We start from the raw sequence: 21,354 nt of genomic DNA on the forward strand, positions 1-21,354 counted from the left end.
GGTGGGCGATGTTTGTTGGTTTTATTTATTTATTGTACTGAAGACACAACAGGAGTTTGAAGCACCCCTTTATGGCACTTAGAGAAGCGTCCAGAGCCTTTCGAGAGCCAGAACACGCTGAGCTGCCACCTGAAGCCTCCCCAGCTCCTTGTAGCGACCTGAGCCGCGCTGGGGCTTCGTCGCACGGGGGCTCTGCCCCTCTCCCCGGGGCCGTCAGCTCGGCGGGGCCAGGCCCCCCGTCAGAACCCGCCGGGCCCCGCGTCAGAACCCGCCGCTCCCTGTGAGGAGCCGCGCGGCGCTCTGCGGGGCCCGCCTCGCGTCGCCGTGGCGACGGGGCCGGTTGCGGGGCGGGGCGGTGCCCTTGTGACGCGGCGGCGGGAGGGGCGGGGCCGCCGGCAGGGTTTGAATCGCCCAATGGGGGAGCCGCGGGCGGCGGCGGCGCGGCGGCGGCCCCGGAAGTGCGGCGGCGGCTCGGGCTCGGGCTCGGGCTCGTACCCGTGGTGCTGCCTGCAGCCGCCCGCCGCGCCCCGCAACAACCGCGGGCTCTATGGCAGCGCCGCCCGCCGCCTCGCCGCCGCCGGCGAGGACAGCCTGAGGAGGCAGCGGCTGTCCGACGCCGCGTTCGGCCCTTCATGGTGAGGGAGGGGGCCGCCGGGAGGGCGCGGGAGGGCCGGGACCCCCCCCCCCGCTCCCTCCCCGGTACGGCTCCTCCCCGCCGTGGCAGGAGGTGTGAGGGGGGCGGGAGGCGTGAAATGCAGAGCGGGAGGCGGCCCTAGCCTCGGGACGGGCTGCACCGGGCGCTGTGCCGCCGGCATCCCGGGAACCCCCGGTAGAACCCGGCGTGACTCCGAGCTGCCGGTCCCGGCTCGGAGCAGGAGGCCGGACCCGGGAGCGGGCCCTCACGGGTTCTCTGAGAAGTCCCCAGAGAGGGCGGGAGGAGTTACCCGGACTTCGGCAATAAACTTCCTTCGTGCTGGGGAAAGCTGGCCGACAGCTCCGGAGTTTTCGTTCGTGGCGATTCAGCTGCCGTGAAGTTCTCAGCGCTGTGGCTGATGTGCGCTTCTGAGCCCGAGGAGCTGCGCCCTTCCTCGGGAAGGAGAGGGTGAAAACGCCCGGCTGTGTTTGCAGCTCTTCGGAGCCAGAAGTGGGGGAATCCTGTTACTTCAGAAAACTCTCGCTTCCTTTTTCTCATGATTTTCGTGAATTGCTTTTCATGATTTGCTCCTGACTCTGCACTCAAGAATGTTAAGCGTTGGACTGACAGCTTTACAGCAAGCAGCAGGACAAGCTCCTGCAAAGTGGATTTTGATGACGCATTGCTCATGGAGTAGATCTTTCCTCATTGTGACTTTTTAAAACCCAAACCGTTCTAGTGCAAGTCCCTAGCATACACATTCATATTTTAGAGTAACATTTATCTGTTTCTACTTCTAATTCTGTAGTATCATAGTGATCCACTGAGATTAATCAATTCGTATATAGATCCTTTTCCCACTGACTTGTAGAATAGGATAGTTCTGACTACATTTCTGGCATTAATTGTCCTGGTGTTTACGTAGCCCTCCTTTCCTGTCATGTCAAATTCAGATAAAAAGTATAAGGACAGTAGTTTAGCGTGTTTTTTCCTCAGTTGTACAAGTAATTCTTACTCTAAGTTAGGTGAAACTGTTAATAACTTTGATTAATGTTCATCCAATGTCTATTGCTGTTGCATTACTATGTTAGTAATCAAAACTTGACATTTTTATAAGGTGATATAACATTATTAGTTTTATTTAGAGCAGGTTATTACACGAACCTTGACAAGTTGAGAAATTAATCAGGAGCTCTAAAGAGTCATCTAAATTCTGTTCTAGCAGAGGTATTGTCTAAAATCCCGCTCTACTTCATTACAAGTAACGCTTTACTTGTAACACGTGTTGTTATGTAGCAAATTGTGAAGGAGTGCTTCCATGAGATTAGCAGCTAAGCCCTTTATAACACCACGCTAATAGCTCTACTCCCTCCATGCACAGCAGCCCTTGGAGGTCCCTCCTCCCTCGCTCTCATTTCATGTCCCCTAGGTAGTACCAGGCAAGCAGCTGCTTGCCGTTTGGTTCTGTGTACGAGTACACATGTTTGCTGAGTAGCACTGAGAACTTGTATTGCAGGCTATTTTTTTTTTAATTCTCCAGTTTAAGCACAGATTTTGATGCCTTCTCTGCATACAGAGCTAAACCTAGGATGTTGACATTTCTGTTAAGTTTTGTTGGTGTTGGCAGGATTTAGGATGGTGTGGGGCTTTAGAGGGAAGGGAGAAGTACAGGTGCCTTTAAACTGTTCAAGCCTGATTTCCTTATGAAACTGGTTAAAAGGGGCACTTACAACTGTAACTGAGTTTGGGTGAGCTCATCTTGTGTAATCCAACAAAACATTTTCTGTTGTTTAAACCAGCTTTCAGCATCAGTGTGTAAGGAATGATAATTTCTTTCTTTATCCTCTGCTTATAGAGGAAAGCACTGACACACCAACTTCTGATGCTTAGGTTCATATGTACAATAAGTTTGAGTCTGCACATTGCCTTAATTTGAAAAGAAGAGGTTGCTCAGAAATTGGCAGTCTTCCCTATTAGTGGTCATTTTATTATTTCTGCACCAGGTTTCCCTCAACCATCAAAAATGAAGTGACTTCAGTCTCTGCACAGGGCACACTGTCAAGAGGAGCTAAAAGCCTTACAATAACTGTAAGTATACCTAAGCTGACATAAACTGCTGCTGGTGGAATTTTATAAAATTTTCAATTGCATTATATTGAGGAACCATTACCTCAAAAAGAGGATCATGTCCAAGACTGATTTCTTTAGCTTTGTGTCTTCCTTTTGTGTGTTGTGTTAGGCAATGTTAAGGTTACGCATGCAATTAATGTAGGGATTTGTAAATATACGCATCACTGTGAGATAATCTGAAGAAAAAATATTGAAAAGCTTTTAAGCATTTGTTTAACTTAAAAAGACTCTTGAAGTTAAGCACATATGAAAGAGTTTGCAGGTTCAGGGTTTTAGGATGGAATAATCTCATGGTTTCCTCTTGATTTTTTTCATCTGAACTGTTGAATGAATGCTTTCCCTCTGTCTCTAATTTGCGTTCGGACTCTGATGGTGTTGGCTACTGGAGCCCTTGCTTTGCTCAATTGCTCTAAGACTTGGAACTCCAGTGACTCTTACAGGCATCCTCTGTCACTCCAACTGTTTGGTCTTTAATAGCTGTGTTAAAAGCAGGAAATACCAGAAGTAGAGAGATTGTGTGTGTTAATCTCTTTACAGCAATATAGCATACTGTTCAAAATGGCAGATGAGTGGCTACTGAAATGGCTACTGAAAGAAAGCTCAAACTGTAACCACAGCTGGCCACTGTTGCTCTCTGGCACAGAGGAAAATGTTGTTATTTTCAGTCTCCTTATTCACAGGTTTCCTTTCCTTGTATTGCCCTTTCCCATTTGTGGGAGAAGAGCCATGAAGAACCGTTCCTCATCTCCCCCTTTGCACGTCCATGTGGATGAAAACACCCCTGTCCATGTCCATATTAAAAAGGGTCAGAAAAACACACCTGCAAAATGCCAGGTAGGAGTGTGCAGCTGGGTGTTTGTAGGGGCTATGGAGGAAACAGTGGGTCCTAGAAGCACCACCAAATCTTCAAGGTCTGCTTTACCTTTATGTTAGAACTGGAAGACTTTCTGCCTTGTTAACTGTGCATATTCAGTGGTGAATTTTCAGTAATATGTTTTCTCTGTTTAAAGTGTTTTAAGTATGGTATAGAATAAATAGTTTTCATGTTTAAGTGTATGATTATGAGGGGTATTGCTTCCAACATGATGTAGTTTGGGGGATTTTTTCCTTGTGTTTTCTGAATTTGTGTCCTCGTAAAGGTTTTTCTTTGGTTTCATCCCTGTTTTTGAAGGAGGGGCTTGGAGTAAGGTAGTACCCAAGTGTTTCAAATTCTATCTTAATTGTATTAAAATAAATGCCGTTAGAAGAAAAGGGTTTGCATTCAAACCATCTTCTGGCATTAAGCACCCTGTCAGTCTGCTGAGCTACGCAGCAAAGAAAGATCTCTTCGTATCCATATCAAGAGTAGACAAGAGGCAATACTGAAGTTGCCTCATTCTTCCTTGTGTCTGCAGACATCGTGTTCCAAATTCTCTGTTAATTTGGTCTCTGTTGCTAATGGCAAGTATAATGGGGCAGGGTCTGACAATGAAGTCAGTGCCTCCTATTAATTAATTCCTAATAGGGTGTGTTAGAATATCTATTTTTTTCTCATCAAAGGTTAGAACTGTGCAAAAACACTTTAATTTTCCTCCAGATAGAGCATCTCAAGTTCAAGACAAATGTGGATCTACCCATTGACTGCAAAGCAGGGAAAACATTTCAAGGGTTTTTCATAACTGTGCCATTCTTTTTTCTCTGGTAGTGCTGTTGTCAAATGATACAGCTGCTCTTTTGTGAGATGAATTTGGAACAGAGAAGGGATCTGCCAGGTTGTTCCTTCTGCATGTGAATGGGCTGTATTGCAGTATTTTTTGTGTATCTCCATACAGAGGAGGCTTCCTTCCCCATCCCCTCTCCCCAAATCTTCCACCCCTGGCCTGCTGGATAAGGTTTTCATCACAAGTGCATATATTCTGGTGATATAACAGAATAGCTATGTGATAAGTAATGAAAGTCTAGCCACACTGTCAAGTGAATATGCAATAACCTTTTCTTCTGGCTGGTGTTAGCCTCCTCTGATAGCTGCTCGCTCATCTGATCTGATGTATGACGTCAAACACTGTGATAGTTTTGCATGAATGATCTTCCATTTGTTTTTGCAGCACAAACTGTAAATGTTTTTAGAAGTTGTAGTGATTTATCTTATTTTCTCTTTTCTGTTCTTCAGCAAAAGCAAAAACAGAAAATGAAAGGGAATACCGTGAATGCACGCCGAACTGTCCAGGTGAAAACTAAAGCCCCCTGGATGCCCCCGGGCAAAACATCTGTCCTGGAGTCCGCCTACAAATGGGAGGTACGGCTGAGTTTGCTCTTAAAAGCAAGCTTTCAGCTTTAGCTGAGGTTGAAGAGAGCACTTATGTAATGTTATGATGGAGGGAGCTGGGCTGATCTGAAAGAATCCTGCCATCACATGCGATCCATTTTAAGTGTCTCATACACATCCTTTTCACTTTTTAGTATAGAAAAATAGGGAATTCATCAGCGTCTTGGCCATCTCATACCTTTCTATTTGTAGAAGCCAGACAAGTTTGTTTGTTTGTTCGCTGTATTTACCATTGATGTGGCCTCACCTGGAATATTGTGTGCAGTTCTGGGCTCCGCAATTTTAAAAGGATGTTGAGATACTTAAATGCATCCAGAGGAGGGCAACAAAGCTGGTTAAAGGGCTGGAAGGCATGTCCTATGAGGAGGAACTAAGAACACTTGGTTTTTAAACTTGGTGAAAAGAACGTTGAGGGTTGACCATGTTGTTCTCTTCTACTGAGATGGGGAAGTGGAGAGGGAGGTGCTCACCTTTACCTGGTGGTGTCTAGTGACAGGATGTATGGGAGCAACTCAAAGCTGCATCAGGGAGGTTCAGTCTAGACGTTAGGAAAAATTCTTTATTGAGAGGGTAGTTAGGCACTGGAACAGGCTTCCTAGAGAGGCAGTCGATGTCCTATGCCCATTCGTGTTTGAGGCATTTGGTTAACGCTTAATGATATGTTTTAATATTAGGTCATCCTCAAAGTCGTCTGACAGTTTGGCTTAATGACCTTTGTAGCTTCCTTCCAACTGAAACTATTGTATTCTATTTAACTGTACTACTCCCCTTCAAGATCTCATTTTAGGGCACAGCAAGGAGCTGCTGTTACTAGTCTGTTCTGAAGCATGGAGCGATTGTGAAGTATAGTGTAATATTTTCTTTTTCACAGGCTGACATCTTCAACTTTTGCATTCCTGGCTCTTCCTAGATGAGAATTTTAATTTTTTTTCCTTTTCCTTCTTTTTCTATTTTAGTCTTTCCACATTGTTTAACTTTCCCTGATGGAAATGAACATCTGTTTACATTTTTTCCTTCCTATTCTTATTGTGGTGTTGTAACCTGGTCTCTATTTCTGGTAGAGTTAGGGTTAGAATACTGTTTATAACTTTATATTTAAAAAAAAAAGATGTCCATTATTGATTTTCTACTAGGGACCAACTCACCGCCTGGAAATTACACCTCCAGATTCAGAAAAAATGCTGTCAGTATTGCGTCTGAGTGATCTCTCTACAGACGAGGAGGATGCTGTTTGCTGCAAAATGAACGAATATGAAAAGAAGATAGATAGCCTGATGAACACAGTGGGAACACTGAAGAATGAGGTGAGGAGACAACATAAAGTCCTGCAGATTCAGCCTCTGTAGCTGATCATTTGGCAACAGGAAGCTAGAGTCTTGGTGAAATGGAAGACTACTCAGCTCATTGGTTAGCTTGCTTGAAGAATTCAGTCTGAGTTGTTTAGAAGATCTGAACTAGTTTAGTGAGAAATTCACTAGGTCATACTATGAAACGTTTTTAAACTGTATCCATTTAATAGAGTATTGCTGTGCTTTAGTTTCCAAATAATCATTCTTCTCATCAAACATGAAATCTGAAAATTGATCATTTCAGAAGGTGAAAAAAACAGTTGGATGTTGTTCTATTGTCAAAGAATCCACTTATTCCACAAGATTGTTTCTTCTGATTCTGTTTTGAAATACACAGCCCAGTGATGTTGTGTTTTCCAGCTAAATAGCCTCTTTTGTACTTGACGCTATTTAAAAAATGGACAGGAGAGGTTTCCAGATTTCATAAGGTGCTCTATGGTGGTGGTTAACTGCATTTCTTTCCTCTGAGTTTACACTGAGGGTAGGAAATCTTGTATTCTTATTATTTTATGCAAAACTATGTGAAGTTCAAATTAGTAAATAAGAATAGAATTTATTCTTAGTAAGCCTTTTCTGTTCTATTTATGCTACAAAAATTAATGGAATTACTTGCATAATTGTTAAACAAAAATTTGTTTTGCTACTTTTAATGAGTGAATTGAATCTAAGTGTTTGGTGATATTGCCTAATTAAATCTGTGATGTAAGATCACATTCATTTTGTTAGCTTTAATTCTGTACATGCCAGGAAATCTCAAGTGACCTCTGCTGCTGCAAAAGGAAACACGTCTGGTGCACTAATTCAACCTCCTTTTGTATTTTCTCTTCTTGCACATCTTCAACTGTTTGCAGTGCTCTTATCTGCCAAGTGGGATGCATGTGCCATTCATGAGTCAAGTTCAGGTTTATTGTAAGTTCTATTTACATGTCTTTATCAGGCCAAGATGCATAAAAAGGAGCACCAGCAGCAAATGACAAAGCGTCTCCTTGAGGAGCAGAAAGAAGAATTGAATGAGGTCACACAAGAGCTGGTAGAAACAGAGCATGAGAATACACTGCTCAGGCGCAATATTGAGCGCATAATGGAAGAGAAAGATCTGACTGTGTAAGAAACCTCCTGTTCTCCACTGTTACTGCAGTTAGTTGTATTTACAGGATGCCTACCTCCTTATTGCTAATGTTAATTGAGGTTGAAGTTTGTACCCAGGGTTGCAGTGCTGCAGAAGAACTGATGCTCTTGGGTTTTTTGTCCTCATTTGGAAAGGGTATTTTGAACGGCAGTAGCTGCAGAGAAGGGCTCTAGCATGGTCATTGGAATGGGAAAAAAACTACTCTGTCAGGAAACTGAAAGAGGTTGGCTTGTGTGGACTGCTGTAGGGTCATCCTAGCTGTGCAGTTCATATTTTGAAGGTTAAAGAGATGCTGTTTGTAATGTGATGGTGTTGGTACAACAACACATGAATAAAAAAAAATATGGAGGTGAATATTAGAAGAGAATTTCTGGCACAGGATTGGGTTTTGGCTTTAATTGTGTACAGGCTTTGGTATGAGCCCAGTTTGTCCCATCTAAATTCCTGTTTCATAGTTGTGTTCCTAGCAAGCTCTTGGAGCCTACTTAGAGTCTGCAGTCAGAAAAAACTTCCACACTGAAGGGGGTTGAATCTTAGGTACTATTTCTTTAGAGCTTTTATCCTGTGATTAGAGGGGTTTTGTCTGCTTTACCTCAAACAACTGTGTATTCATACTGGTTGGTACAGCTGTCAAAGTTTCTTGTTTCTCTAATTGCTAAATTACTGCAGGCTACAGAAGAAGTACTTGCAGCGTGAGAAAGAGTGCCTGATGTCCAAGCTGAGTGAGGTTGAGAGGGATGGAGAAGCAGCAGCCAGACAGATCCATGCCCTGAAAAATACAATTGGGAGACTCAACATTGTAGGTGTTTGTTTTTTTTTTTTTGCTTTTTTGTTCTTTCCTTTGTTTTGTTGTGCTGTTCTGTGGCTGTCTTAAAAACGTAATGTTGCAATTGCTGACCCACCAAAACCATAAGGAGAAATGGAGGGATTTAACTTGGTTAAGGTGTTTGCTAGATCTCTTTAGAAACTGGATGTTTATTTGTAGCATTCAGCCACCTTCTCACCTTCTGCACAGATGGTGCTGAACATTGCAATGCTTCTGCTTTTAGCAGCGTATGTTAATTCCAGAGTTTGAGACATTTCGTGTGAACAATATTATTTTATTTTTTCCTCCTCTAGGAGAAACACATGAGCAGCTCAGACATTAACACACTGACAAGACAAAAAGAGCTGCTGCTACAGAAATTGAGTACCTTTGAAGAGACCAACCGGACACTCCGAGAGCTTCTCAGAGAGCAGCATAACCGGGAGGTGAGCAGTACTGTGTGCTTCAGCTTGGATGATTACCAAAGGCAATATTGTCTTCTGGACTGAAAATGGAACTTGAATTTGAGAGCTCTTAACTCTTTTTCCTAACGCTGCCATTGACTGTGTGTCATAAAGGATGGATTGTTTTCTTTATCCCTACCTGCCTCATTACAGTAAGACTGGCTTTTCTGCTGTGGGGATGTTAGAACATATGTCTTTGACTGCATTAAAAGGTATAGGGCTCTACTGCGTTGCTGACTCTTTTTCATTTGGATACAGATGTATCTGCAGGTTTTAGACTTGTGTCTGAAGAATAACTCCTGTGGTTATATCTTCAGCATGTGTGCCAACATTTTGGCTTATCATGCTAGTCTGAAATGTTACTGCTATACTGTTGTGTTGGCTAAAGCCTGAGGAGTAGATGTTGCCTCAGCTAATGGGAGCATGAGGATTTTCAGAACTTTATTTTCGTAGGCTGGATTTCAAAAGCAATGTCAGAAACTGTTAACAGTTCTGTACTGTTTGTACAGAACAATTCTGTATAGTTTGCAAAAGCACTGCAGAATGAAACTGCTGTGCTTCCTGTAGTTGGTAGTTTCTTTGAGCAAAAGCAGGCCAATGGTAACTGTTTTCTCAGCCACAAGTGAGACTAGAGAAAAGGACTGAGTTCTTCTATGTGACCTTCCCCAAATAACGAGAAAGATCTGAAAGATCTTAATTTGCCATTGTGCTTTTTATTATCATCTGTGTCTGGGAGAACTGGGAAAGATTTTTGAGATAGGTGGTGATATGTGAAATATTTAGCTAATTTAATACTTGAGAATTGCTGCTGCAACATGGGGAAGATGGTTGATTTTCCCACTTACGTCTAAAGAATATGTAAAAAGCAGACTTTTTATTAAAACGTTTTTCCTCCCCTATTTCTTTTGCAGAAGGATGCTCAGAAGATGTTGGAGCAACAAGGTGTACTGTTGAAAAGGCTTGCTGACTCAGATGCAGAGAAAGTGGTAAGCAAACAAAAACAACTTTTTCTGCAGAATGGTAAAGCAGAGAGAGCTAAATTGTAACCTCTTCTTTGTCTGTATTCAGCCATCAAGTTTTACACTAATCCTTTTAGACCAGTAAAAATATCCTGTTTTTTGTAGTAATCAGAGCCACTATATTGCCCCTCTGGTTAACAACCTACATTACAAAGCGGATAGATTTTCAGAGCCTTTCATGTATAGGGCTTAGAATGGGGATTTCACAATTGAGACCTACATATAAGAACACCATTATGGTTTACAGTATTCAGCTATGAAGAACAGTTTTGGATACTTAAGCTTGGTCTCATCATGTTCAGTTCAAGCACAAATTATTCTGCTTGCCTTTTCTGTATAGTACTGAATGTACAAACCAAGAATTGTACTACACGTTTCTTTAAAAAGAAATCTCTGGGGGTGGCAGAGAAAAAAGTATCTGCTACAAAAAATACCCCTGACAGTTGGGACAACATTCTTCAGTTTGGATATCATCTTAGTGTTTCTGTATGTTTCTCATGTTATCCTTAGAGGTATCAAAGCATAAAGAGGATAAGCTTTCTGTTCCTGCTTCTGTCACTGAATGAGTGAATGACCTGGTACCAGATTTTTTTTCCCTGTTTATTTATCTGTAAACTGAGAAAAGTGTTCTTACATTGCCAGAAGTTAGAAAACTAGCCATGAGACATGGGCAGTGTCCTTTCTCATCTGTGGAATTTATAATCCTGCCAGGTCCTGTGGTGTATCAATAGGATATCCCATGCCCTGTTACACAAATGTATGCATTTCCCTTTTGCTTTCTGCTTGAGGAGACTGCAGACTGTTTTTCTGAGACTGAGGATGCTGTTGCTGTGGTTACCAGACAGAGAGTGCTGTAGATCAGAGGGTCTCGGGAGGGAGGCAATTACACCTCTTTTCCTCCACCTGCCAAGCTGATTGCATTTGTTATTTAAAATCTGAGTGGTGTTTGTTTTCCAGCAACTTCAGATGAGGCTTCAGGAGAAAGAACAAGAGGTGGACGATCTTATCATTCAAATACAGGCAGAGAAGGTACTTCCCTCTTTTTGTTCTCCCCTCTTTGCTCCACTCTCCAGTTCCGCAGAACCACAGATAGTCCAAAATATGGATTTGTGCTTGGGTACAATTACTTTATAAGGGATCAGATGGTTGCTTTGCTTTTAAAACTAGACAGATAAGCTACCTATTCCCACACGGTTGTAGATTCGATATTCTGCTAATAAAACACCAATCACAAAGATTAATAGGTAGTAGTATCTCTTTGTTTGGGTTTGTCACCAAATTGCCTTTCTGTTTAAGGTCCTGGTTGATTCCAGATGTCAAATTCCTGTAGGTCCCTCCATTTAGAAAGTAAAAGGCAAGTGTACTGGATAAGACCAGACATGAAGGATGCTTTGCCCTAGAACAAATCTTTCAGGCCAGTCATTCATAAGATAATGTAAAAGAAATGCCTGTTTTTTTTGTTGCCCATTTTGTTGGAGAAGAGGAGCTGTGAGGGTCCATCGAAAGTGGAGGTGGCTGGAGATAGTATCAGAGTTCTTCACTGAATGGCTACATGTTAAAAAGTGTTCCTTCTATTAGCTAGCTGAAGAAAAACGTGTCACTTGCATCTTATTTAGGACCAGGCAAAGACAGCAAGTGAACTCTCAAAATCTATGGAGGCTGTGAGAGGCCATTTACAAGCACAGTTACGAAATAAAGAAGCTGAGAACAACCGTCTGACTGTACAGATCCGGGTAGGTTTTCAGTGGTCCCTGGAGACTGACTGTTCATTTATACTCACGAGCTGAATCCACTGGCAAGGGAAGTAGCACTCACCGAGTATTCTTCTTTTCTGTGTCATAGACTGAAATATTGGATGGTGGTGCTTAAGCTGCTAACACATACTGTGACTTTCAAATGAAGTAACAGAAGAAAAAGCTTTTCACTTCTGATGCATGAGGCATAATCATAACTTTAAGGGCTATGTGCATTTATTACGTTTTTCTTCTGAGTTAAGTACTGTATACTTACTTTAAAAGGTGGTTTTGGTTTAGTCAGGCATCAAGACAGATCACAAACTATTCAATTTGATTTCTGGGAAAATGCTGTGCCGTGAGTTTCTGTATTTGATTGCTCTCGTGCATGCATTTTATAATATTAATGAGGAGGAGAAAGTTCCCCTAATTTATCTTGATCAAAGTCTTATGTTTAGCATATCTGTTGTTGTTATGATGAACATGTGCATGCTAATAATCTAGAAGAGCTTTAATTTTGTTAAGCTATACAGCTGCGTAAAGCAACATTATTATATGCAAATATTTCAATTAATAAAAAGAATATTCTCGGGTAGATCAAAAGACTAGTAGACCAGTATTTATCTTGATCAGGAGAGGCAATCAGTATTCTGGAGAGCAGCTTATGAGAGAGGAAATTTACAAATTGCAATAAATACAGAGATAGATTTAGTTCTGAAGAATTTGGGAGGTCAGTAGATTCACAGTCCTGATTTGCCTCATTTCATTTGAGTTTGAAGGGTGTTTGAGAGTCCACTTTTGATTCTGATATATGAAATCTTTTGTATCGAGGTGGAAATGCTGGAAATAATTTGTTTTAAACCTTCTTAGAAACCAGAGATCAGTTACAAAAACTCTCTCGAAGGATTTCTTATTTTTAGCATCTTCAAACTTTTTTTTCCCCATGTTGTTATTTTGTAACTTGCAGTGAAAGGATTTATTTCTGTATGGCTAGAGTAGGCTGTTGCTTTTTGTTACAAGCAGACAACATCGTGGGATGCACTGGGATTGAACATATAGCTTTGATTTCTCTTGCCTTTCTATATGTAGATGGGCATAAATGTTTTTTCAGTCTTTCAGAGGTCGTGCTGACATGTCTGTCCGTGTTAGGACAGGATTAAGCAGGTGCAATGCAAATAGCTATAGGCTAAAGGTTTGAGGTTTTTATGCCTGCCTCTCTCCAGTGTTTCTAGGAAACTAATTGCTGCTTTAGGTATACAGGTATGAGGATAATATTCCCTGTGGTGTGTTTCTTCCTCCTGCTACAGAATCTGGAGCGCAATGAAGCTCAGCATAAGGCAGAGGTGGAACTTATCAAGGAACAACTGAAAGAACTAAGGCAGAAGACAGATCATGATAAAGAGGCCCTGAAGAAAGCCCTCCGTGCACAGAAGGAGCGGGCAGAGCGGAGTGAGGAGTATGCAGAGCAGTTGACTGTCCAGCTAGCAGAAAAGGTATTTGATGATACAGGAGGAGAGACCTCATTTCAGATCACACGTCTAAACCTTTGATTTTTGGTAGCAGCCCCAGGGAGAGTCTCTGCTTTCAACTAATGAGATTTATTTTTGTCTCAATGCTTTGGCCCGTTTATGCTAAGAGTAGAACAAATCCAGTTTTCTCAGCTCTCACTATATTCTCTGCATGTCCTTAACTTAGGACATGCAGTAACTTAGATTATATAAAACTAGCAGATCTGATTTTTTTCACCTAATTCTTCAGAACCATCTGAGGGTTGGCAAAAGCCGATAAAATAAAGCCTTGTGGTTTGGGCTGAAAAGTCTGAATGGAGTCAGTTTTTAATCAAGAAGCTAGTTAGAGCAGAAAAGTACAAAGACTTTGAGATGCACGTCCTGTTGAAAAAGGACTGAAGGCTAAAAGGATTGAAGGATAAAATGACTGAAGAAAAAGTAGCAAAGTTAGGACTAAGACAAATCAGAAGGGAATATGGATATTATGCTACCTATTTTTCCCTTGTTTGTAGAATACTAGGGACCAGAGCCACTATTGGAATTTTATCTGTGCTTTGTATTTCTGATCATTTGTTTGCTGCCTTCAAAGACGATTCTGCTTTCCATGATGATATGTCTGTTATCTGACAGTAGTGTTGTAGGAGAACACCTCTCTGTGAAGGATCAGGAAGAATAAACATAAATACTTGTCTTCAATATTTTAAGCTTCAGTGAAGTCTCTGTACATATCATGCTTAGCCATATCAGCATCTCTGTATGCTGTCTGAATATCCAACGTCTAGTGCTATTTTTGTCACGCCTTTCTTTTGTTTGATAGGACAGTTATGTTGGTGAGGCACTGTCTACTCTGGAGTCCTGGAGGAGTCGCTACAACAAAGTAGTGAAGGACAAGAGTGATCTTGAACTGGAAATCGTTACGCTGAACAGGTTAAAATAAGACTAGTATGGAGAAACTGGCATGAGTGGGGATGAGTACCTAGTTCAAGCATAAATTAATTAATTAAATTGAATAATTTAATTGGGTTGTCTGTAAACATCCAAGCAAAACTAGTCCCGTCTATGGGACAGTAGAGTTTGGAGAGGCTGAGAAAGGTGTGGCTTCTGCTGCTGACTTGCCATAGCAAAGGCAGGCCGATCTTTAAATCTCTCTGAACCTTTGCCATTTTGTCATGCTTTGAAATAATTAAGGTTATTTTTCTTTTTAAATGTTTGAGATCCTTGAATGGAAGGGATTAGAAGTTACAGACAGTCTAGTTCATGGCAATTTTGTCGTGGTGGTAAATAAATATGTTGGTATTACTGCAGTATAGTTGTTGCTGCAGTAAAAAATAGGTAGGTATGAGGCAAGAGAGAAATACCTCTTTATCCCATGTATCTTGGAGGCAATGCATTTGAGCTTCAGGGGGACAATTCAAGTCAATTTTGAGTGGGCTAAGAAGACTGAGGTAGTAGAACAGCATAACAGGTAGGTATGTATACATGAACAGAACAGGAATATGAAAGTATAGGGAAAAGACATTGTTTCTGAAGCTTATTTTGAAGGATTAGGTGTCTTATTCTTCCTAGTCAGTTAAGGATTAATTTTCTTTCTCTGTGGCAGCCGTATGGCAGACTTGCTGGAACAGCAGACAACCCTGGAGGATAGGATGCGGGAGGACAGAGACGCCTTGGTGGATAAATTGCATCAACAGACTACAGAGACCACTTCTTTCAAAATGGAGAATGAAAGGCTAAAGGTCAGTGATTCTAGGGATTTGAAGCTGAAATGCTACACAAAGAAGGAGAAATTATAATAAGTTGCTTGGCCTCTGAGGACAGAGCTGAATTGCACCCATTACTGCCATTTAGTTTCAAACCAGTTTCACCATAGCCTGAGTATGATACCTGAAGTATGCTGGAAAGAGACAAAGAAAGTGAGCGAGCATTCTGGGAGGACTGACTTTCTTACAGTTTTTGGTAGAAGTATCTTCAGTCCAAGTACTGTTCCTTCTTCCAGCTGAGATCTTAAGTGTTGTTCTTAATCTTCATGATGCTGGACAGAGAACAAACAACTGTAACTATTCGTGCAGAGAGAATGGTAACCTCTGTAGTAATAATAATAATAAAGAAAAAAGGTGTAATGCCTGGCGTATTTCTCCTGTCATTTCTTTTGCCACTGGTGACTCTGGTGACCTATGTAATTTTCTTCTTGTAAAGCTAGGCATTGATCCAAACAAGGAGTGGTCCTAATCCAAGTAGCACAGCTCGTTCAAGCAAACAGACTGCGCATCCATTCTAAACCCGCGTGCTCTGCTGGCATAAATTTGGCAGTCCACTGAAGTCTGGAAAGTTTATGCTAACTTAAACTGACAAAATCCCTGTTTTGTTGTTTTTCTCTCTTTTTTTTTTTTTCCAAATCTAGACAACGTTAGATGGCTAATTTAACAGTTACTTTGAGGCACTCAATCAAAGATGTTTTCTTTTTCAGGCTAGTGTGGTCCCAATGGAGGAAAAGCTGAACCAAGCACACATGGAAGTACAGCAGCTCAAGAACTCTGTTAGGAACTATGAAGGGTTGATTGAAACCTACAAATCACAGGTAGGCATCTTATTGATTCCTTCAGCACTTGCACAAATGTGTTTTCTCCCCTTACTGCAGTGGTTTATTCTGTAATGTGTTAATCTGTGAATCGCTGTTGGAGGTTGCAGTTTTGTATGGTTTGGGATCTGTCACTTTAGCTTTTAAAGATAAATAATGAGATTCCTTCTTCTGCCTTTTGGTGTGCTAAATACTATTTCTTGGCAGCTTCTTTTGGGATTTTGGATATTCTGGTAGTTAGGAAAATAAGGCCAAAAGGGAGAATATTTTGGTGGAAAGCCCAAATGAGCCAGACAGGAGAAGCAAAAAGTGAACTTACAAACTTAGTCTGAGATGGTGGTTACTGTGGCAAGAAGTCTGTTGCTGATTCTTGAGCAGTTTCAGTCACTCCAAAGTATAGCACGTTTGTTGAAAACCGTATGTAACAGATGAAGTATGTGCTTTTTTTGTATGCCCAGGTGTTGAAAACCCGAATGGAAGCAGATGAAGTGACAGCAAAACTGGAGAAGTGTGATAAAGAGAACAAGACACTAAAGGATGAAATGAACAAGGAGATCGAACTGGTAATTATTCCTCTAAAGACTGATATGCTGTAGACATTTATGGATTTTAATATTCTCAATATAGTTTAAAATGGCTGTGAATAAAGGGTTATCTGAGTTTGCCTTTCTCGATTAGCTTTTCTCAGGGCCTGTTCATTCTGCAAAATGTATTGAACACATTTAACAGCTTCTTTTTGACTATATGGCATCCTTCAGAGGTGTTTAAATTGAGTAGCCTGTTCTTTGCTGCAGAAATAGTGGCTTAGAACTGTGGGCTATGTAGAATTGCTGCAGAATGACTTCTCCTCATAAAGCAACTTATAATCCTAGTAAAATTGAAGCCCAGGATCCATTGATGCCAAACTGTAAGGGATAGGCTTTTGGAGTAGAAGATGACAGTAGGCTTTGAACAGGCTTTGAACTCCAACACTTGCCAAACTTCCACAGTGCCATCATGGCTGCAGGCTAACAAAACTTTCACAGAAAGAAACTTTTTAGTCTAGACCTTATGAACATTTGAAAGTTCCTCATATTCTCTTTGACTGTAGGCTCGTAAGCAGTTCCAGAGCCAGCTTGCTGAACTGGAAAAGCTGCCTGAGATCCTAAGGATCACAGAGACGCAGCTGGCAAAATGTCAGGACCAGCTTCAGAGTTATGAGAAGAAGAATGTGGACCTGTCTCTCATCATCGCAGATCTGCGTCAGCGGGTAAGGGACTGGCAGAGAGCACCTGCAACACAGCAATCTGCAAGTCTGAGACCAAGATGAATTTCTAATCGCAGGAAAGTTCAAACTTCATCTCTGTCTGTTCTCGTCTCTTTCTGAAAAGATTAAACGTGCACTGCAAAATAAATGTGTGTGCCATGTCTTTGTGCAAGAAGTTAGCAGGGTAGCTAGAAGCATTCCTTACCGTTTGAAAAGTTTTTAATCCCTTGGTACAGAACCATACTGGGACTTGAATAGCAGCAGTAGCAACACTTGCAAATGCCAACACTCGCTTCTGTTACTTCCATCATCTTGTCAGCTTTCCCTCCCTGTTTTTCTGCTGGTAGTGCTGTCCCAAACCTTGTTTTCCCACCCTGATTTTGGGTTGTTTTCCTAGTCCCTGTTTTTTTGTCCCTGGGAGGACTGTATAGGTGTCACGGGACAATTATAGACAGGCATGACTTGTACAACCATGCCTTAGGACACAGCAAATAACCTTGCAGTCTGACTGTTTTGCTGTGATGGGCTTGGAGTTATAAACCTTCCTGGTATTTAAGTCTCTAGTGTCTGTGTGGGATGCTGTCATGTATATGGCTGTTATTAATGTGTGCGCTTTGCTGTGCTTACAGGTGGCTGCTCTGCATGCAAGCTTTTACCAAGCTGGCTTTTCATGTGCAATATGAAAGAACTTTCTCATACCTTTCCAACCATTAGCGGGAAGCACCAACAAAATGGATGTTAAGTGTGTTTAGTGCTTTGCTTTTCTATCCACTATTCCTTTCCTAGGATCCTGCAGAAAATTATGAATTGAGCATGTTTCCTTCTGGAAAGCCACATACATTTTAGGTGGTTGGTCATGTGTGTAGTGACTATTCTGTAAAGTAACTAATTGCTGTAATTTTTAGATTGAGCTCCAGGGGGACAAAATGGATGTTACAAGAGAGAGGTATCAATCTGCCCAAGAGGAGAGAAAGCAGCTCACCTTGAAGGTGGAAGAGCTAGAAAGGTTAGAAATATTAGGCTCTCTTGTTCTCTTAACCTTTCCTTTCCATCCTCCTTCTATTGAGATTTTTTTTTTTCAGGAGATGGAAACATCTTCAATGTTTTTCCAGTCCCCCATTTGCCTCCAGGATTCTACACGCTTACTTATCCCACAAGGATCTCTAATCACTAGCTGTCCACTAGAGAGAGAGTTGTAGATTCTTGCAGCACACTTTACAAATATTTTTTAAAAGGACTGTGACCTACACAGCAGATAAACCAGCTCCTTGTTCAATCTAGTCTGATAGTTTTGACATTACTGAACATTACAATATTTTTATCTGTATTTATCAATTCCTTTTAGTGACAACGTCTGGGAAAAGGCAGGTATATGAGTATTCTGTGTTCTTCAGTCTTTGAAATTCTGATTTGAGAAATGAAGAAGTGTTTCTTGGGGCTTGGACTTTTTTGAGGGAGCATGGAATCCTCCGAGACTAGTCAAGACCTAACAAAAAGGCAGACCGAAACATTCTCCATTTAAAATGAATAGGTTTCCTTCCCTTGTTGTCTTAACCCAGAAAACTAGAGACAACGAGCGCCCAGAACATAGAATTCCTTCAGGTCATAGCAAAACGTGAGGAGTCGATCCACCAGTGTCAGCTGCGGTTAGAGGAGAAGACCCGTGAGTGTAGCTCCTTGGCTCGTCAGCTGGAAATGGCCATTGAGGATGCCAAAAGACAAGTAAGTAATTTCTTGGATTTGTGTATTTTCTCAAAACTACCCAGGCTGCGAAAGGAGAATAATGAGAATGCTGGACATTACCTCCTCAGCCTATGATCAAATTCATGAAAATCATCATGTTCAGTGAAATACAAACAGTAAAATGTACTGGTACTGTTTGTCAGCACTTAAACCTTTGAAAAACTGAACCCTGCTTCTCCAGTTTGCAACAGAAGAAAGCCCTAGACTGAGCTGCTGCTTACGTATGTGTCCAATGACGTTTATAGGGCTTTTGTGGGCAATGGGTTAGGGAAGAATCATTCTTGCATAGACAAACCTTTAACAAGATTGCTATTCTGTTGTTGCATGTAGGTTGAACAAACTCGAGAACGAGCAACATCTAGAGAGAGGGCAGCCCAGTCCAAGGTGTTGGATTTGGAGACCCAGCTGAGTAGGACTAAAACAGAGCTGAACCAGTTGCGTCGGAACAAAGATGACGTGAGTGACTTGCAAGGTGTATTCTTGCTGTGCTGATAGGGTCCTGGCAGCAATTGAGTCCATAAAAAAGGCCCTATGGATGTGCTGCAAAAACATACAGAACGTGCTCTAATCTCTAAACAAGATTTGCACCAGATGGCATGGGAGATATTGTGACTCCAACTTCACGTACTGTGGTTTGTTATCTGAGAGAGGATGCAATTTTTGTTCTAGAGAAAAGTCTTTCTTCTAGAAGAAAGAAGGGGGGAATCTTTTATAATATCCTATTTATGCTGCTTGTTTACTTGAGTTTTACTTGAAATTGCGTTGGTATATGGATCAGGTCAAGCTGGTTTTCAGAGAAGAGTGTGTTTAATTCCATAAAACTATAGCTAATCAGTTTTAAAAGCCCACACGATTAGCTGTGTCGTCTCCTGGTTTTTATTGTTGGGTTACTGAATGGAGTTTGGAATGATCAAAAAGAAATGACAAAGGTCATAGCACCATGTATGGTAATGCCATCTACTGCTGTGCTAATTTTTGCTGGCTGCAGCACTTCCTCAGAATAGCTCAAGTTTAATGTGAGTAGAGTGAATGCTGCTGTCTTTCAACCTGTGTTTTGTGCTTCTTTATATAGGCAGAGCGACGGTATGAAAGCCGCCTACAGGATTTAAAGGATCGGTTAGAGCAGTCGGAGAGCACTAATCGCAGCATGCAAAACTACGTCCAGTTCCTCAAGTCTTCCTATGCCAATGTTTTTGGAGAAAGTGCCTTGCTGGGCTCCCCTGGCCGCTCTCGTTCATCTCCATGAGGACAATGCTCTCCCTGTGTCTCTGCATTTAAGCACAAAATGAGCCCTACTTCAAAGCCATATGTTATTTAGAAAAGTGGTTGGCATTTCAGGGTCACATAAGGGAGAAGTTTTTCTCTTTTCCTTACAGCACAAGATGATACAAGGATGGTGGCATATGACTTAAGCGTGTAGAATATCAGCAACGCTGGTTTGGTGTTGGAAGCTGGTATTGCACCGTAAGCTGTGACCCAAAACCAGATGGTTCTGCATATGATGGAAAAGGATTTCATCCTATATGGTCTTGATGGTCTCAGCTCTTAAAACCTGGCATTGGTTTTAGTTGTGCATTAATGTTTGCAAGAGTTCTTTTTTTCTTTTCATGTTTTTTTTTTTCCATTCTGCTTCTGTATTGGGAAGATCATATGATGTTTCTGCTTTTCTTTTTATTTTTTTTTAAGCTATTTCACATTATATCAATACAGTGGGTGATAGGATGGTGGGAGATGAGTCCACCCACTTCTCACAGAAGTGTGAAGCTGAAAATATCTTAAGTGCCTGGGCTTAACACTTACAAAAGATTATCTCCTGAACCACCATGGTGTTTGTGAACAGTTTTATACCAGAAATAATGATTTTATTATTTTTTTTTACTTGACTCTTGTGTACTCTGTGATCCTCACTTTTTTTTTTTTTATTTTAGTGTGTTGCTAATTTTTGCTTTACTCTTCTCACACTGGTTTCCTGACCCCGAATGTCCCCGGGACTGAGTGAAAACCTTCTGTATTCAAAGACTGCAGTTTAACCTCAGTGGCACTTCAGTTGCTGTCTCAGTGTGAATGCTGTTATGAGTTCAGGTTGTGCATGAAATACTGATTTAGGTCTTAAGCCAATTAAAGAGCAACTGCTGACACTCAACATCTTCATCAAACTGGCCTGCACTTTCTCCTCAAAAATCAGGTCGGTTGATAATGTGTTGAGTCTCGATAACTTGTTGACTCTTGTGCCCTGTTCTTTCCAATAAATGGTTCTTATGGGGACAAAAATAAGCATTTTTTTAAATCTCTTTTTTATCCTATTTATGTGTGATGTCATTGTGCAGTCTTTGTCATAAAGCTTTTATAAGTAAATCATTAATTGACAGTTCTGTAATTTTGTGTGTCATACTTAAAAATCCTAAAAGGTGCTATGGTGAAAAAACAAAAACAATAAACTATGTTTTAATTGATTATGTTGGAGCGATCCTCTTCGTTATGCTGCGACTAGGGGCTTTGGGGTCTTATTTTGGAAAACAAAACGTGCAAAACCAAAGCGTCCAGGGGCATTTTGTCCATGCAGGCGAGTAAAATCCGGACCTTTTCAATGCCTCCGCTGCGGCAGCCTCTCCCCCTGCCTGCAAAGCGGAATTACTGCGGTACTTCAGCTTCATCTCCCATCCCAACCCCGCTTCCCCATCCCACCTCCGCCACCAGACCGCACAAAATTA

The 21,354-nt window shown here is 41.5% G+C and overlaps 1 protein-coding gene across 6 annotated transcripts; it reads left to right on the forward strand.

The window, feature by feature from the left end:
- The first annotated feature begins 399 nt into the window (after positions 1-399).
- Positions 400-21,097, forward strand: ODF2 (outer dense fiber of sperm tails 2). Of its 6 annotated transcripts, none has more exons than XM_083807857.1 (21): positions 446-635; positions 2,638-2,722; positions 3,430-3,598; positions 4,914-5,039; positions 6,203-6,373; positions 7,356-7,522; positions 8,217-8,346; positions 8,667-8,798; positions 9,728-9,802; positions 10,793-10,864; positions 11,452-11,568; positions 12,876-13,061; positions 13,894-14,003; positions 14,677-14,812; positions 15,544-15,654; positions 16,113-16,217; positions 16,745-16,903; positions 17,806-17,906; positions 18,460-18,622; positions 18,974-19,099; positions 19,716-21,097. In XM_083807857.1, exons 3-21 carry the CDS (start codon positions 3,491-3,493, stop codon positions 19,887-19,889), a joined length of 2,469 nt encoding a protein of 822 aa, XP_083663983.1. In that variant the 5' UTR covers positions 446-635; positions 2,638-2,722; positions 3,430-3,490; the 3' UTR covers positions 19,890-21,097. The 6 variants fall into 6 exon arrangements, with proteins under 6 accessions (XP_083663980.1, XP_083663981.1, XP_083663983.1 ...); XM_083807856.1 differs by having other exon boundaries at positions 461-635; positions 3,445-3,598; XM_083807854.1 differs by lacking the exon at positions 3,430-3,598 and having other exon boundaries at positions 400-635.
- Positions 21,098-21,354: the final 257 nt, after the last annotated feature.

The sequence above is a fragment of the Anser anser genome (genome assembly GCF_964211835.1).
Source record: "Anser anser genome assembly, chromosome: 21".
In the NCBI taxonomy this organism is placed as follows: domain Eukaryota; kingdom Metazoa; phylum Chordata; class Aves; order Anseriformes; family Anatidae; genus Anser; species Anser anser.

What these genes read in the sequence shown, in the direction of transcription:
- ODF2 (XM_083807854.1), top strand. Translation starts at nt 415, where the DNA reads ATGGGGGAGCCGCGGGCGGCGGCGGCGCGGCGGCGGCCCCGGAAGTGC. An exon ending in AGTCCGCCTACAAATGGGAG is followed by an intron (nt 5,040 to 6,202) that starts GTACGGCTGAGT and finishes ATTTTCTACTAG; the next exon opens with GGACCAACTCACCGCCTGGA. An exon ending in TGCGTCGGAACAAAGATGAC is followed by an intron (nt 19,100 to 19,715) that starts GTGAGTGACTTG and finishes TTCTTTATATAG; the next exon opens with GCAGAGCGACGGTATGAAAG.